At 45.7% G+C, this 14,170-nt stretch overlaps 2 protein-coding genes and 1 long non-coding RNA gene across 8 annotated transcripts in view; 1 reads left to right on the forward strand and 2 right to left on the reverse strand.

Moving 5' to 3' along the window:
* The window catches only part of LOC102445688 (cyclic nucleotide-binding domain-containing protein 2-like), a 44,096-nt gene extending 41,195 nt beyond the window's left edge, over positions 1-2,901 (reverse strand). For 2 of the 4 annotated variants that reach the window (XM_075938723.1, XM_075938722.1), the window contains exon 1: positions 1,952-2,901. In XM_075938723.1, coding sequence (XP_075794838.1) covers positions 1,952-2,126 — 175 coding nt within the window. In that variant the 5' untranslated portion in view covers positions 2,127-2,901. The remainder of the gene's footprint in view (positions 1-1,951) is intronic. The other 2 variants (XM_025189534.2, XM_025189530.2) reach the window with 2 other exon arrangements.
* Positions 2,892-12,823, forward strand: VHL (von Hippel-Lindau tumor suppressor). Of its 3 annotated transcripts, none has more exons than XR_012906467.1 (4): positions 2,892-3,233; positions 6,179-6,301; positions 7,108-7,425; positions 11,517-12,823. XR_012906467.1 is itself a non-coding variant. In XM_075938729.1 (3 exons), the coding sequence occupies exons 1-3, from the start codon at positions 2,903-2,905 to the stop codon at positions 7,293-7,295; spliced, it is 642 nt and encodes a 213-aa protein (XP_075794844.1). In that variant the 5' UTR covers positions 2,892-2,902; the 3' UTR covers positions 7,296-9,737. The 3 variants fall into 3 exon arrangements, 1 of the variants encoding a protein (XP_075794844.1); XR_012906468.1 differs by having other exon boundaries at positions 11,520-12,823; XM_075938729.1 differs by lacking the exon at positions 11,517-12,823 and having other exon boundaries at positions 7,108-9,737.
* Positions 7,114-12,952, reverse strand: LOC142830921 (uncharacterized). Its single transcript, XR_012906469.1, has 3 exons — positions 12,812-12,952; positions 8,444-8,536; positions 7,114-7,250 (listed from the first exon to the last, which is right to left on the reverse strand). It is a non-coding gene; the product is annotated as an uncharacterized LOC142830921 (long non-coding RNA).
* Positions 12,953-14,170: the final 1,218 nt, after the last annotated feature.

The following is a 14,170-nucleotide window of genomic DNA, read 5'->3' on the forward strand; positions in this document are numbered from 1 at the left end:
TGCGCTGATTGCGCTGCGGCGCCGTGCCAGGCTATAATCTACTTGCCCATGGCGAGTAGATTATCTAAATTGTTGAGCCCTGGCTATATATATTATAGAGAGTTTGTCTCTTAGATCGAGATCTCCTCCTAAATGGTAAGATCTGGGACCATATATAGCTTCCTCTTATCACAACTTAAAGTAATGTAAGAGTTTGGCTGTGCCAGGAAAATAGGATGTGCCTGGAATGGGATTGCTTCCCATAAAACCAAACAGAAAAGAGACAGAATCACCAAAGCAAGTACAGTCCTCAAAACTGACATAACTGAGCGAATGTTGAAAGAGACTTAACCAAGATGAGCCAGAAAAATAGAATGAAACTGGAATAGGATTCCATAAATCTTACAGAAAAGATATAAAATGGAGAAATTTAGAGTAATGCTCTGTTTTGGCATAGCTAAATCAATGCTTAAGTTTTGAAAACTAAAAGAAAATGTTATTGGAAACCAAATTGACTATACTCCTTTTTTGAAAAAACATAGCAAATGACAAGAGTTTATAGGAAGAAAAAAATACTTTATGCAATTCCCATTTTTAAAAAATTACTAAAAAAAAACATTAAACAGAAATCTTTTAACAACCTTTTTAAGAAATCCAAAATAAAAACTAACTTCATAAAATAATACTATGTTTCTGAAAAACATAATCATTAAAATAAAGCAAGTACATTTTTTTTTATTTTCCAAAATAAAAAAGCTTAATTGACTTACAGCCCAAACAACACTGGGTAATCTGCTAATGTAATTATAAAACAAATCAACTGGAATATAAATATTGTACTCACATTTCACTATATAATAAATAGAGAAGTATAAACAAGTTATTGTCTCTATCAAATTTTAGTTTGCAATGACTTCACTAGTATTTTTTATGTAGCCTGTTGTAAAAATAGACAAATATCTAGATTAGTTGATTTACCCCCTGGAAGACCTCTGCGAATCCTCAGGAGTATGCATATCCCTGACTGAAAGCCACCCATACAGAGGCCAGCAATTTTTATCAATTCCATTCAAAAAAGGATGTATGATGCTCTTCCCCTTTTCTCTCTCACTCAGACATATGTTGATATTACAAATAATAGCTCCCTAAATTCCAGGGATCCTGTGAGACTATATAATTAAAAGCTACCATAATACAGATGTACAAGGGGCAATTAAATTCTGCCATTTCCAAACTTTCAGGGGTTTTAACTTTGCAATGTAAATAATATTCTTCGAACACAAATTTGTAATGTCTTTTCATAAACCCTTTCCAACACACAGCAAACATTTCAATAAGGTTTTTCCAAACTACAGTTGATACCACAGTCACTCAAAAATGTCTACTGTAAAACTTTGAATGTTAATGTTACTTTTTGGAAAGACAATATAATATGGGTGAGGTCTTTCATTGGACCAACATCAGTCAGTGAGAGAAACAAGCTTTCAAGTTACACAGATCTGTTCATGAGGTCTGGGGAAAGTACTTTAACTGCCACAGCGAAATACAAGGTGAAACATGTTCTCAGACGTGACGAGCTTCATGTAGCAGGAAAGCTTGTCACTCTCTAACAACAGATGTTGGTCCAATAAGAGTTATTACCTAACCTATCTAGTCTAATATCCTGGGATCAATAGGGCTAAAATACTACCGCATACAATAGTGTTGCTTTTTGGTGACATGCTACTGTTATCTTTCTTTTGTAAGTGCTGTTCAGTTTCTTAGCATTAGTCAAATTTAAGAATCCAGAGAAACTAGTTTTGGGACATTTAAATTTGTAACAAAAGTCTCACAATGACATTAAGTCCTAGTTTTTTAAAGCCTTACAAAAGACGTATCCTGCTACTACATCCACAAACACCCAGTAGCTGACCCCCTCCCCCCCCCCCGAAATGAACATTTATTTTACACCTACACACATCTAGTTTCATACCTGGAGTAGTGGTGCTGTTTTGGTGGAAGAGGGAGACCACACAGCAAGGGTCATCTCTATGGTACACAAGACAGGAACTGTGCCAGTCTGTATGGTTCACAAGCAGCCCCCTGAATGGAAGCTTAAGACTAGTGCAAGGGTGAGGGAGATGCATCACAAGGTGAATCACTCCCATCACTCATCCAACAGAGGTGGGGTCTCTCAAACTGAGGGTGAGACCACTATGTTCCCAAGTTATTACATGGGAGAGTTTGCCGGCTCTCACTCTGCACCCCATATATATATATATATATATATATATACACACACACACACCCCATCTTGCTTCCAGCGTTTGTAATGGTGTTAAACAACATTGTGAATGTATGAAGAGGAGGTCACCCTCTAAGGCAGGGGTGGGAAACCTTTTTTGGATCAGGGGCCGCTGACCCACAGAAAAATCAGTCAGCCGGGGCCACACACAAAGTGAGAGGCCCCTGACTGAGGAGAAACACACTCCCCACAATCCCCTTGCACACCAGAGCCTAGGGGACTGAGGCGAGTAGATTTGTGTGATCCAGCCCTGTGGGCGAGTGGCTGGGGGACTGGAGCACCAGCACGGGCTCCCCAATGCGGAGCCTCGGGGGCCAGATCCAGGCAAGAACCTCTGGCCTAACACATTCGTTAGCAGCCCAGGCCAGGTGGAAATGTGGAGTGTGGTCCAGCAGCACCCCCCGGCCGGCCTCCATGTTGTTGCCCCTCCTGCTGAGAGGCTGGGGGGGTGCTGCTGGAAAAGTGCAGCTCTCTGACACTTCCCCTCAGGCTCCCCGGGACAGCCACATCCCCCCCCCCCTTCCAAACAAGGCCTCAAAATGGAGAGGCCCCGCCCTGCAACACGCTGCTCTGCACCCAGCTTCACCGCCAGGCGGCGCACACCCGGCACAGCGCGAGCAGCAGGGCGCCCCGCGAGTAATGGCCGACGTGCCGCGCATGCGTATTGGAGTGTGCTCCTGCCCCGGCGCTTCCCCACCGACCAACGGCTGGAAGGTGCCCGTAGGCCTCATCCTGTCCCCGGTCAGTGGCGGTTGGCGCGTCGGTTCGGAGATGCCCCAGGAGCCGGGGGAGGAAGGGCGGGAGCAGCGGCGGCTCCTGCGCTCTGTCAACACGCGGGAGCCCTCTCACGTGATCTTTTGCAACCGGAGCCCCCGGCTGGTCATCCCCATCTGGCTGGACTTCGAGGGCCAGCCTCAGCCCTACGCGGTCCTGCAGCCGGGCACCGGCCGGAGGATGCACAGCTACCTAGGTGGGGCTGGGCGGAGGGGGCGCAGTTACTGGGGGGTGCACCGCTACCTAGGCGGGGAGGGGGAGGGGTGCATAGCTGAGGGGGGGTGCATAGGTATCCAGGTGGGGACGGGTAACTACCTGCGGGGGGCGGGGGGTCACGACTGTCTGATTGGAATGGGCAGCGGCATTTCAGAGGAGGCACAGCTACCTGGGTAGTATGGTAAGGGGGGGGCTGAGGGAACAGATTTGGGTGGCTACAGTTAGGTCCCAGGGTAGATGCAGTCAGAGGCAGCAGGTAGAGGATGTAGAGCTGCCTGGGTGAGTACAGATGGGTGGAAAAGGACAAGTGACACCTCGGTGAGTACAGATAGGGAGTAGGAGCAAGGTAAGTGTAGATAAGGATCTTGGAACATCATCTGTGAATGAGTCTAGCTTTGAAATGCCCAGTTAGCTGGATGAGTAATATGTCGGTATCCCGGAAATGAATGGAGTGTGATGATTTCTTGAATGATGGGGGTGAAACTCATGTGTTAAGGTGGATGGATTTATAGCAGTGGATAAAAATTAAATTTCTGATTCAAAACAGCATGTACTGACCACTCTGCCTGTCCTGAGGCTACTGTTGCAGTAGCCAAAAGATTTGTGGTTGCCTGAGTGCATTAAGGAATTGGGAATAATGATGTTTGCTCCTGAAAATCCTAGAGTTCTCAATTCAGTTTGGACATCTGTTTGAAAACCACTGGCAAGCATGTCCTTTAGGATCACATGCCAAGAGTACAGACTAAGGATGTTAAGAAGTGAGTAATTAACTAAGCCTGTAGTCAATACAATTTGTATTGACTACATGATTAGTTGATAAGGGGAGGCGCTCTCTCTCCCAGCTCTTGCCAGGTCAAGGAGTTATCCCTGCTGTGGCTCTGTAGTTTAAATGTCACCCAGCTCCTATTACATTTAAAATGCAGAGCCGCAGCAGAGGTAGGTTCCAGACCCAGTGCAAGGTAGGACTGAGCAATCCCAGCTCACACTGAGTCCCAGACCACTGCGTCTCTGCATTTTAAATGTAGTAAGAGCACCATGGAAATGGTAAAATGCACAATGGAGACTGCTCCCCCCAGTAGCGGCTCCTGCCCCCCCCCCCCCCACCACCTCTGATACAGAGGCAGCGGGGAAGCAGGGAACGAGTAATGATGCACCTACCCAATAAGCCAAAGCTTATTGGGTAGTCAACTACTCAACTGGTCGCTTACATCCCTAGTACAGACTTTTATATATAATGTAACATAGTAGAGAGGTGTTCATTTTTTCTGTCACCTTGATGATATGGTTAATCTTGGGTGTTTTCTGGGATCATCTGCCTTTTTTTCCCCTTCCATCCAGACTCCTCTTGCTACCTCACTTCCAGTGGTCCCACACAAGCCAGAAGAAAAATTGAAATACAGGCAGTCCCCGACTTACGCGGATCCGACTTATGTCGGATCCGCACTTACGAAAGGGGCTTTCTCGCCCTGGAGGTCGAGACCGTCTCCAGCAGACCCGGGGCACCGGGCGGGTTCCCGCGCTTCTGAGGCTTTGCCAGAGCAAAGCCTCAGAAGCGCAGGGAACCGCCACTGCTGCCGCTTGAGTCCCGGTGCCTGTGGCCTGCTGGGGACCGTCCCCAGCAGACCACAGGCACCGGGACTGAAGCCGCAGCCGCGGGGGGGTCCCGCGCCTCTGAGACTTTGCCAGAGCAAAGCCTCAGAGGCGCGGCACCCGCTGCCGCTGCGGCTCTGCTCCCCGTGTCCCTGGTCTGCTGGGGGGGAGGGCGCGGCTAGTGTGCCCCCCCCCCAGCAGACCAGGCTTTTGTTTTGGACCCTGGAGCAGAGCAGCTGGGGCGCTGCGGATTGGTCCTGCAGCGCCCGCTCTCAGCATTACTGGACCAAACCGGCAGCACCCCAGCTGCTCTGCCCCAGGTCCTGATTCAGCCGCTGCTGGTCAGTTTCAGCAGTGGCTGAATCAGGACGCCTGGGGCAGAGCAGCTGGGGTGCTGCTGGGTTGGGCTAGTACCGCCGAGGAGCGGTGCTACTGGAGCAACCCAGCAGCACCCCAGCTGCTCTGCCCCAGGCGTCCCCAAGTCAGCCGCTGCTGAAACTGACCAGCGCTGACTACAGGCAGCCCGAGGCAGAGTTGCTCTGCCCCAGGCTTCCTGGAATCAGCACTGATCAGTTTCAGCAGCAGCTGACTTGGGGAAGCTTGGGGTTCTTAAGTTGAATCTGTATGTAAGTCAGAACTGGCGGTCAGTTTCAGCAGCGGCTGAATCTGGACGCCAGTTCCGACTTACATACGGATTCAACTTAAGAACAAACCTACAGTCCCTATCGTGTACGTAACCCGGGGACTGCCTGTAGTTACTAATTCCAAAGCTCAGTTTAACTTTAAAATAAGTTACCATCTTCATATTTGTATACAATTGAAAGATAACATTTAAAACAATTAGATATACAGCAGGGATGTTAAATATTGGTTAATTGAATAGTCGCATAACCTCATGAATTCTTATTGGTTAGTCCACTATTCTGTAGTCCCTGGGGGGCAGGGCCAGCAGTCAGTGTGCTCTGGCCTCACTCCTGAGAAGACACCTGCCACTCCGTGCTGCTTCCACTGTATCAGAGATAGCAGTGCGAGGTGCCACGTGGGACCTGGTCTGTGAGGGGAGCCAGTTTAAAACCCAGCCCCCCTTGTGGACTTGTGCTGTCACCCTGTGCTGCTGATAAAGAGGCAGCAGTTCAGGGTGGCAGCAGCCCCTGTCCAGGTGGTGGTCTGAGCTCCCGTATCCAGAACTGAGCTGGGCTGCTGGCCAGCCTGATAAAAAATTTACTGGCAAGTGGTGGGAGGAATGTGTGTGTAGTCTATAGCATTAACCTATAAGCTTTTGCTTATCAGTTTTTACATCCCTAATATACAGCTTCTTTATCTGTTTTGTTACAGAACATCTTTGGCTGTTCAGAGATGCAGAAACAGATGATGGACTTCTTGTCAATCAGACAGAAATGTTTGTGCCTACTCACAATATAAATGGCCAGCCTGTGTTTGCAAATATCACACTTCCAGGTAAATTATGAAAAGAGTTAAATCTGCTACAGGTTGAACCTCTCTATTCGAGCAATCTTGGGACCTGTCCGCTGCTGAACCAAAGAATTTGCCCAAGCACTGGAGGTCAATATTGTCTAGTAGCATTACCAACACGTCCACAGCTTACTGGACTATTGGAAGGCATTTGGGGTAAATTAGGGCTAAATAACAGCACAGAACATTGAGAGCCAGGACAGATGACTGTAAAACTTTATGGGACCATGGGAAACTTAGCCACCCCCATGATAAGTGAACATGTGGCGAACTAAGACCATGGTTGTTGCTGGAATAGAGAGGTTCAATCTGTAGAATTTAAAGGGAAATGTAATGAGCTAAAACCAGAGACCTTATTCTATATTAGTAAAAGGATGGGTCTGTATGACTCAGATATTCAAGCAATTAATAATATTTTATTATTTTGAAAAAGCAAAAACATTGATTTCTCTGGAGTACAGTTATTTACAGGCCTTTGACATTATTTAAGCCTCCCTCCTCTCTTCATTTCTAATGTATCTTGTGGGATTTTTTTTAATGATCCAATGGATAGGGTGCACATCTGGGAGTCAGAAGATCTGAGTTCTGTTTCTCTCTGTCAGTGACTATATGTCAAACTTCACTGGGTCTCATTTCTCCACATTCTAGGAAAAGTAATACCTATTTCACAAATATTGCAGGCTACATTCATGAATGTTTGTGATATACTTTTGATATATTTGGCTGGAGAATGCTAGAGAAGCTTGAAATGTCAAATTACATAAATGTTAATCTTCTATCTCTCTTTGCAGTGTTCAGTCTAAAAGAGAGATGTCTTCAGGTTGTTCGCAGTCTGGTAAAACCAGTGGACTACAGGAAATTGGATATTGTTCAGTCATTATATGAAGACCTGGAAAATCATCCCAAGATTGAGAAGGATCTTCAACGGCTGTCTCTGGAAAGAAGCAAAATAAGGAATGAAGCTCCTGATTTAAAATGAACATCATTCATTCCAGACTCCTGTGTGCAGAAGAAGATACCACTGTGAAACTACTGTGTGTAAGCGGTATTAACCACGTTGAAACACATTTCAGGAGCTGAGTAGGTGTCAGGATTTCATGCTCTGAAAGGTGCTTGCTCTCATTTGGTTTCAATACACAAAACTTATTAGGATGGCAAGAGCCAGATTCAAGAGATCAAATAGTATGCAACAAACACCAAGTTTATGATGTTTCAATTTAAACATAGGAGACTCAATTGTGTGCAGTTAAACTTATGTGGTTCTGTTGACATCAGTGGCCTTGTAGGATGGAACTGAGGACAGAATCTTGCTCTTGGACTTTTTCAGAACAACTGTAACAATGCATTTCTGATATAGTGGTATAACATTGACTTACCCATGATCATTTTCTTGGGGGGAGTGGTGATTATAAATACAGACAATGTCCTTATCATTAGCGAGGATGTCACATCAAAGAAAAATTTGAATTAGTTTGAAGACTGTAGTTACCTAAATGGAACTTGCATAAGTGTGTATAACTCCATTGACTTCAGGGAATTTTACCCCTTTACGCCAAGATAAAATTTGCTCCCTGGTTCAGATCATACAGGTGTAACACTAGGGGATGTAGAATGGTTGTGGATGGGGTAGCCTGATCCAAAGCTCACTAAAATAAATGGAAAGTCTGTGTGCATAGGCAAAAAGAGTTTTCTTCCCCTTCTCCCTGCTTTTGTGTATCTGCATCAGGGTTATCACAATAAAGGGTTTAACACTTAGGTTAAAACGCTTTTTAAAAAGTGTCTGGATGTTTTTACTTGTTGCTGGACCTTTTTATTAATTTACATGTAACACTGCCATGCATCACTTTTAGTTGATATGTCCTGGTTTGTGGAAAGCTTCCTTCTGATACTGAGTTTTTAAGGTTGGAGGGCTGTTTGAAGGCCAGAAGAAGACACATACTAGGACATGCCAGCTCCAAGCAGCACCATACCCTGCCAAAACAACAGATGCAAAATTTGCAGATGAGTATTGACCCCATGAATGTGCTGGGGCTAGAGCACCCAGAGGGAAAAATTAGCAGGTGCTCAGCACCAATCAGCAGCCAAGTTCCTCTCTTACCCCCCTCCCCGCCCCCCAGCACCTCTTACCAGCTGGCCACCTCATTGACTAACTCCTCTCACTTCCCTTTTTCCACTGCCTCAGCCTGCTGTGAACAGTTGTTTCATGGTGGTCAGGATGCTCTGGGAGGGAGGGGAAAGAGCAGGGATCAGACATGTTCAGAGGAGGGGGCTTGAGGAAAGGTATGGAATGGGGGGGAGAGCACTTGCATTCATAATTCAGCTAGATACTAAAACCCTGGAGTTAACACCAACAGGTTTTGTGGCTCATTACAACAATTTGTAATACAGCTTACTGCTTGTTAACCTTAATTGCCCAAGTGGTCAGCTGTAGCACGTATGAACCTTTATGCTTAACAATCTGTCCCAGCTTGTATTTAGCTCGGGCACTCTGCTTGACACCCAAGAGAAAGTTCTGTGCAGCTCAAAAGTTTGTCATTTCAACCAGCAGAATTTGATCAAATACAAAAAGTTACCTTTGTCATTCTTATCACCAGTTAACTGGCAGCGTGGATGTGGGGCTTCTCCAGCCTGGCTGGATCTGCCATGCTGTGCCACACTGGGGCCACCCACCTGTGGGATCCTGTTTAATTGGCTAACCAGTTAAATGTAACAGTTAACTAGTCAACAGAATAAACAAGATTTTACATCCCTAGGATGAACACTGATACAAGGGTGCAAATAACATATGTGTAGGAATTTACCAGAGGTTTGTTGGGTAGGGAACCATTTTTGGTCAGGGTCCACTAACCCACAGAATAATCAGGGGCCACACACAAGCAAAAATACCCTAACTACTCACCTGCTGTCAACATGGGAAGCAAAAAACCTCCCACAAAACCCACCATTCACTCACACTTAACTCTGCATGCCACACTCCAGCCCCATGGGAAGTGAGGGCATTAAGGCTAGGGGATTCCCTTGCAACAGGGTGATCTGGCAATCACACTCCAGGCCTGGGAGTGTAGGCAGGTGCACCAACTCTTGAGGCTTCCAGCTTGATGAAATTAAGTCAGGGGCCAGATTCTGCTTGTGGGTCATAGGGTTCCCCACCCCTTGTTTAAGTACTATGTGAGATAAGAGGTAGATCTTTGCATAATATTTTACCATTGTTTAATCTTGAACATTTATTTCCAATGATACAAAATATATACATTTTAGGAAAACTGCTGTAAAACTAAATGAGTAAGAATACGAAGCCATGCTGTAAATATTTAAGTGTATCTTCCATTTTTTGTAAATATTGGTTTATTTTTTTCTTAAAACATTGTGCATGGACTGAGTTTTGTTCACCACCACAATACATAAATACATATTAACTTGATGGATTTTATTTTTTAGTTTTCTTGTGTGTGTTTATCAAGTACCTTTTAGCCTATATTCTTGTATGCTAGAGATTTTTTTAAATCAACCATAAATTTATACTTTGCAAAACTACCGAAACGAAGTCACCAGTTTACAAAATATAACTAACTCATTCCAAAGGCTATGTCTACATTAAGCTTCTCCTCCCTAAAACTCCCTTCCATTGCTATTATGAAGCTTCCATGTTGAATTGTAGTATAGACAACGTGTCAGCAGGTTCCAACATTTAAAAAGACCCTGCAGCATTGTGTTAAAAACACCAGTACCTTGTCTACACTGGTACTACACTCTTACTAGTACTAGTGGAGCCCTACCCTGGAAGCCTATATTCACTTGGCTGGAGCTGAGAGAGCAGTGCCATGCCAATCTTCTCCAAAGCTGAAGTTGCAGTAAGCCAAAGATGCTGGACTGCACCCCCTTGTATGAAGTGGTTTCCATCATCCAAAAGGTTTAGAGTTTGGTTCGATGGCTTTCAGCACCCCCATTATAAAAGTTGTTCCAGTATACCCACACTAACTATTTATTTTAAAAATGTAAAGGAATAAAAGGCAACAAGCAAATTTACTTAGTGTATTTGCCAGTGACATCCATGCATGCCAGATTGGGCCTTTCAGCTCTGGCTGACAACTAATCTAGAGCTGTGTCTACACAGGCGCGATCTTGCACAAAAGCGGCCCCTCTTGCGGAAAAACTTGCTTCCTGTCTACACTGGTCGTGTGTTCTTGCACAAGTAAACTGACGTTTTAATGTATGAAATCAGGGCTTCTTGCGCCAGAACTCTGACACTCCTGCTCAGGAATAAGCCCTTTTGCGCAACTGTTCTTGCGCAAGAGGCCAGTGTAGACAGGCAACATGAATTTCTTGCACAAGAAAGCCCTATGGCTAAAATAGCCATCAGAGCTTTCTTGCGCAAGAGAACGTCAATACTGGCATGGATGCTCTTGTGCAAAAGCACATGCCAGTGTAGACGCTCTCTTCTGGAAGAGTTTTGGCAGAAGAACTCTTCCGCAAAAGAGTTTTTGCATGAGAACGTGCCAGTGTAGACATAGCCTAGGAGTGGAGCTCCAAAAAGCAGGCGGATGAAAGATCTCCTCTTCACTAGCAACTCTTGCAGGCTGCGTCTAGATTGGCATGATTTTCTGGAAATGCTTTTAATGGAAAAGTTTTCCATTAAAAGCATTTTCGGAATAGAGCGTCTAGATTGGCACGGACACTTTTCCACAAAAGCACTTTTTGCGGAAAAGCGTCTGTGCCAATCTAGACGCACTTTTGCGCAAAAAAGCCCTGATCACCATTTTCGTGATTGTGGCTTTTTTGCAGAAAACAAATCTGAGCTGTCTACACTGGCCCTTTTGTGCAAAAGCATTGCACAAAAGGGACTTTTGCCTGAACGGGAGCAGAATAGTATTTCCGCAAGAAGCACTGATTTCTCACAGTAGGAAGTCAGTGCTTTTGCGGAAATTCAAGCGGCCAGTGTAGACAGCTGGCAAGTTTTTCTGGAAAAGCGGCTGATTTTCCGGAAAAACTAGCCAGTCTAGACACAGCCACAATGTTGCTGTTCCAATTGTACAGACTCCCATCCTTTCTTTGGTCCAAACCAGTGAAGTCAAGAGGAGGATGCTAACACACGAGCAAAGCGGTGCCTCTATATTAACTACCAAAGCAATGGGAAGGGAGTTCTGAAACTTATATTTCCCTTCTGACTGTAATACAATTTACATCTGTTTGTTTTTATCAGCAGTTTCTGGCATGGCGGTTTTGTGGGTGATCTCACCACACCTACAGACCACCTGACGCTGAGAAAGAAGAGGACTAGAGAGAACATGTTCTGTAAGATCCTGCAAGACAGCTTTGCATCAGACCATGAACAAAGGGCTTGGAGGACCAACGTGAACAACAGCAGAGAGAAAGACCGAATACAGAAAAAAGGCCCAGGAGTCCAAGCATGATAAAGAGAGAGAACAGTATGAGGACATAATGGGTCTTCTCAGACAGCAAATTCAAAGGCTGCAGACCCAGATGGAAGGCTGAATTTTTTTGTAAATCCCGGCATCTATATAGTAGCCCTATGACCTGCTCTGGTTGTGCTGTATCCCAAGAGGCCTTAGCCTCTTCCCCTTGTGGCCCACTGTGCTGCTCCCACTGAGCAGGTAGACCCTCATGGGAAAGAGGCAAAGGAGGATGGGGCTTTGTGGAGGGGAGGAGAGGCCAAGTACAGGCAGGGCTTGGGGCAGATTGTGAGTGCAATGGATGGCAGACCCATCAGGTGGACCCCCTCTGACTGTGGACCCAGCACCATTATAAACTTGGTATTGCTCAGGTGTAACATACCATATACAATCCAGACTGAGTAGCTGTGTCATCCCGGCCCAACAACTTTAAGTGTCTCACAATGCTGTGGCTCAAACATCTCTCACCTGAGCCATTTACAAACAAACAATCTTCCAGCATGCATGCCACACACTGAACATTTGCTTGTAACAGTAGCCAACCCGCCATGCTTGGCTTACACTCTGACTGCCACCAGCCTGAACTATATTGTAGGGCGGTGTTCCCTCTAAACTGTGCAGCAGCACAGCTACACAAGTGATTAATCATCCCTGCCCAGTCAGTCTGCTCCCTGCATGGTGTTTCTGACTGGGCGGGGCTGATTATCACTTGTGAAGCTGTACTGCTGCACAGCTTAGAGAGAACACTGCTGTAGGGTGACCCCAATACACTTTTCTTAGATTTCTCTTCAGAAATGTATGTCCTGCATGACCCACCCTCTCCTGAGCAATGCATTTTAAATATAGTATGTTACTTAATAGAAATATGCACACAATTTGCCACCCCCAAATGGAGTTTCCCAGACACTTCAATTTAAACACATTGAATTAGATAAAACAAGTTTATTAACTTACAAAAACAGATTTTAAGCGAGTATAAGTAATAAGGCATAAAAATCACAAATTGCTAAAAGAAAATAAAGAACTGGTGCAACTGGTGTTTAATTTAATAAACTATGTTAAATTCAAAACAAAGTTTTCTCACTGCATACTTTCAGCAGTCTTCCTGAGCAAGCCTCCTCCCCAAGTCCAACGGCTGCTTACTTTGTTCCTTCAGGTGCAGTGAATTAATGGGGAGGAATGTGCATGTTGGGGTGTTTTCCTTTTTTATAATTTCAGTCTCTGATGGAGTTTGCTTACCACTGCAACACCTCCTGCTGGCTGTCCCAGGGATTAATTCTGCTTGTCAATGCACCCTCTGCAGGGGAAAAAAACTATAGGTTCCATTTTGTTTGGGCATGTCACCATCTTGTTTGTAAATGGTTGTTGTTTTGTCCACCGTATTGGTATCTTTCTTCTTGGGACAACTGATGTATTTTTTCTCTTGGGCAAGGAACAATGTGGGTTACGTCAGGTGTGTTCTGCCTAGTAACACGAAAGCATAAAAGATTGCTGCATCCAAGAGAGGATACTGTCCTTCCTGATGGCAGCATACTCCACATGCTAGCAAATACTTCAAGGGATCTACAGAAGAAGATCCAAACTCCATAGTTCCAGGTGTCATTTCCTGATCAGTCCTTTTCTCACCTATACCCTGGAATCCTATGTCTTTGCCTTGTTGGCCTGATGTATCTTGTCTGTGACATCCCTGCTGTAGATCCATTCCTCTGAATCTGGTGTGGTAGCCTGTGCATCTCTGTACCTTACCTGTAGTGAAGTCCCTTCTTTTTATAGGTTTGGGACCTTGACTTTTATGTCAGTCTATTAAGCCAACCTGTACCTGAATGAACTTATGTAATGTTTTGCAGGGGGATACTATGACTGTCTATTTAAGTTACTGTTAATAAACTAGTTTGCTTTATAGCAGCATTTCTTAAACTATGTTCCGTGCCGTGAGGCAGTCCAAGGTGTCCCGCAGGGATATGGTGACCATACGTCACTTTTTTCCCAGGACAGTCGTAGATTTAAAGACACCCAATGCTAGCGTAGCGCAGCAGCAACTCCCCGCTTCCACCCAGCACATAAGTGGCTCCCTTGGTGCTTTGTGCGGGCAGCCAGGGCCGCTGCCAATGGCGTGCAGTGTCCAGAGTTCCAAGTTCCCATGCAGCACATACCACCATCTGGCAAGCCCCTCCTTCCACTGCGTGGCCCTCCCCTCCCGCTGTGAGACTGCCTCCGCCGTGCACCACCAGCCCAGCCTCCTCCCTCCACAGGCAGCCGTCACCACTGCTGGAGGGAGAGGGGCACTGCTTGGAGCTGGTGAGCCACTCCTGGGAGCTGTCACCAGAGTCCAGGCAGAGACTGGTGCAAAGCTCGACTGGAGTGCTGCAGAGCGACGTACGTTCGGGTTCTGCTGGTGTCCCCTTTTCCTCCCTGCCCCTTCCCACTCCACTGGGGGAGTGGC

The sequence above is a fragment of the Pelodiscus sinensis genome, chromosome 11 (assembly GCF_049634645.1).
Source record: "Pelodiscus sinensis isolate JC-2024 chromosome 11, ASM4963464v1, whole genome shotgun sequence".
Taxonomy (NCBI): Eukaryota; Metazoa; Chordata; order Testudines; family Trionychidae; genus Pelodiscus; species Pelodiscus sinensis.

What these genes read in the sequence shown, in the direction of transcription:
- VHL (XM_075938729.1), top strand. Translation starts at nt 2,903, where the DNA reads ATGGCCGACGTGCCGCGCATGCGTATTGGAGTGTGCTCCTGCCCCGGC. An exon ending in GAGGATGCACAGCTACCTAG is followed by an intron (nt 3,234 to 6,178) that starts GTGGGGCTGGGC and finishes GTTTTGTTACAG; the next exon opens with AACATCTTTGGCTGTTCAGA. An exon ending in TGCAAATATCACACTTCCAG is followed by an intron (nt 6,302 to 7,107) that starts GTAAATTATGAA and finishes CTCTCTTTGCAG; the next exon opens with TGTTCAGTCTAAAAGAGAGA.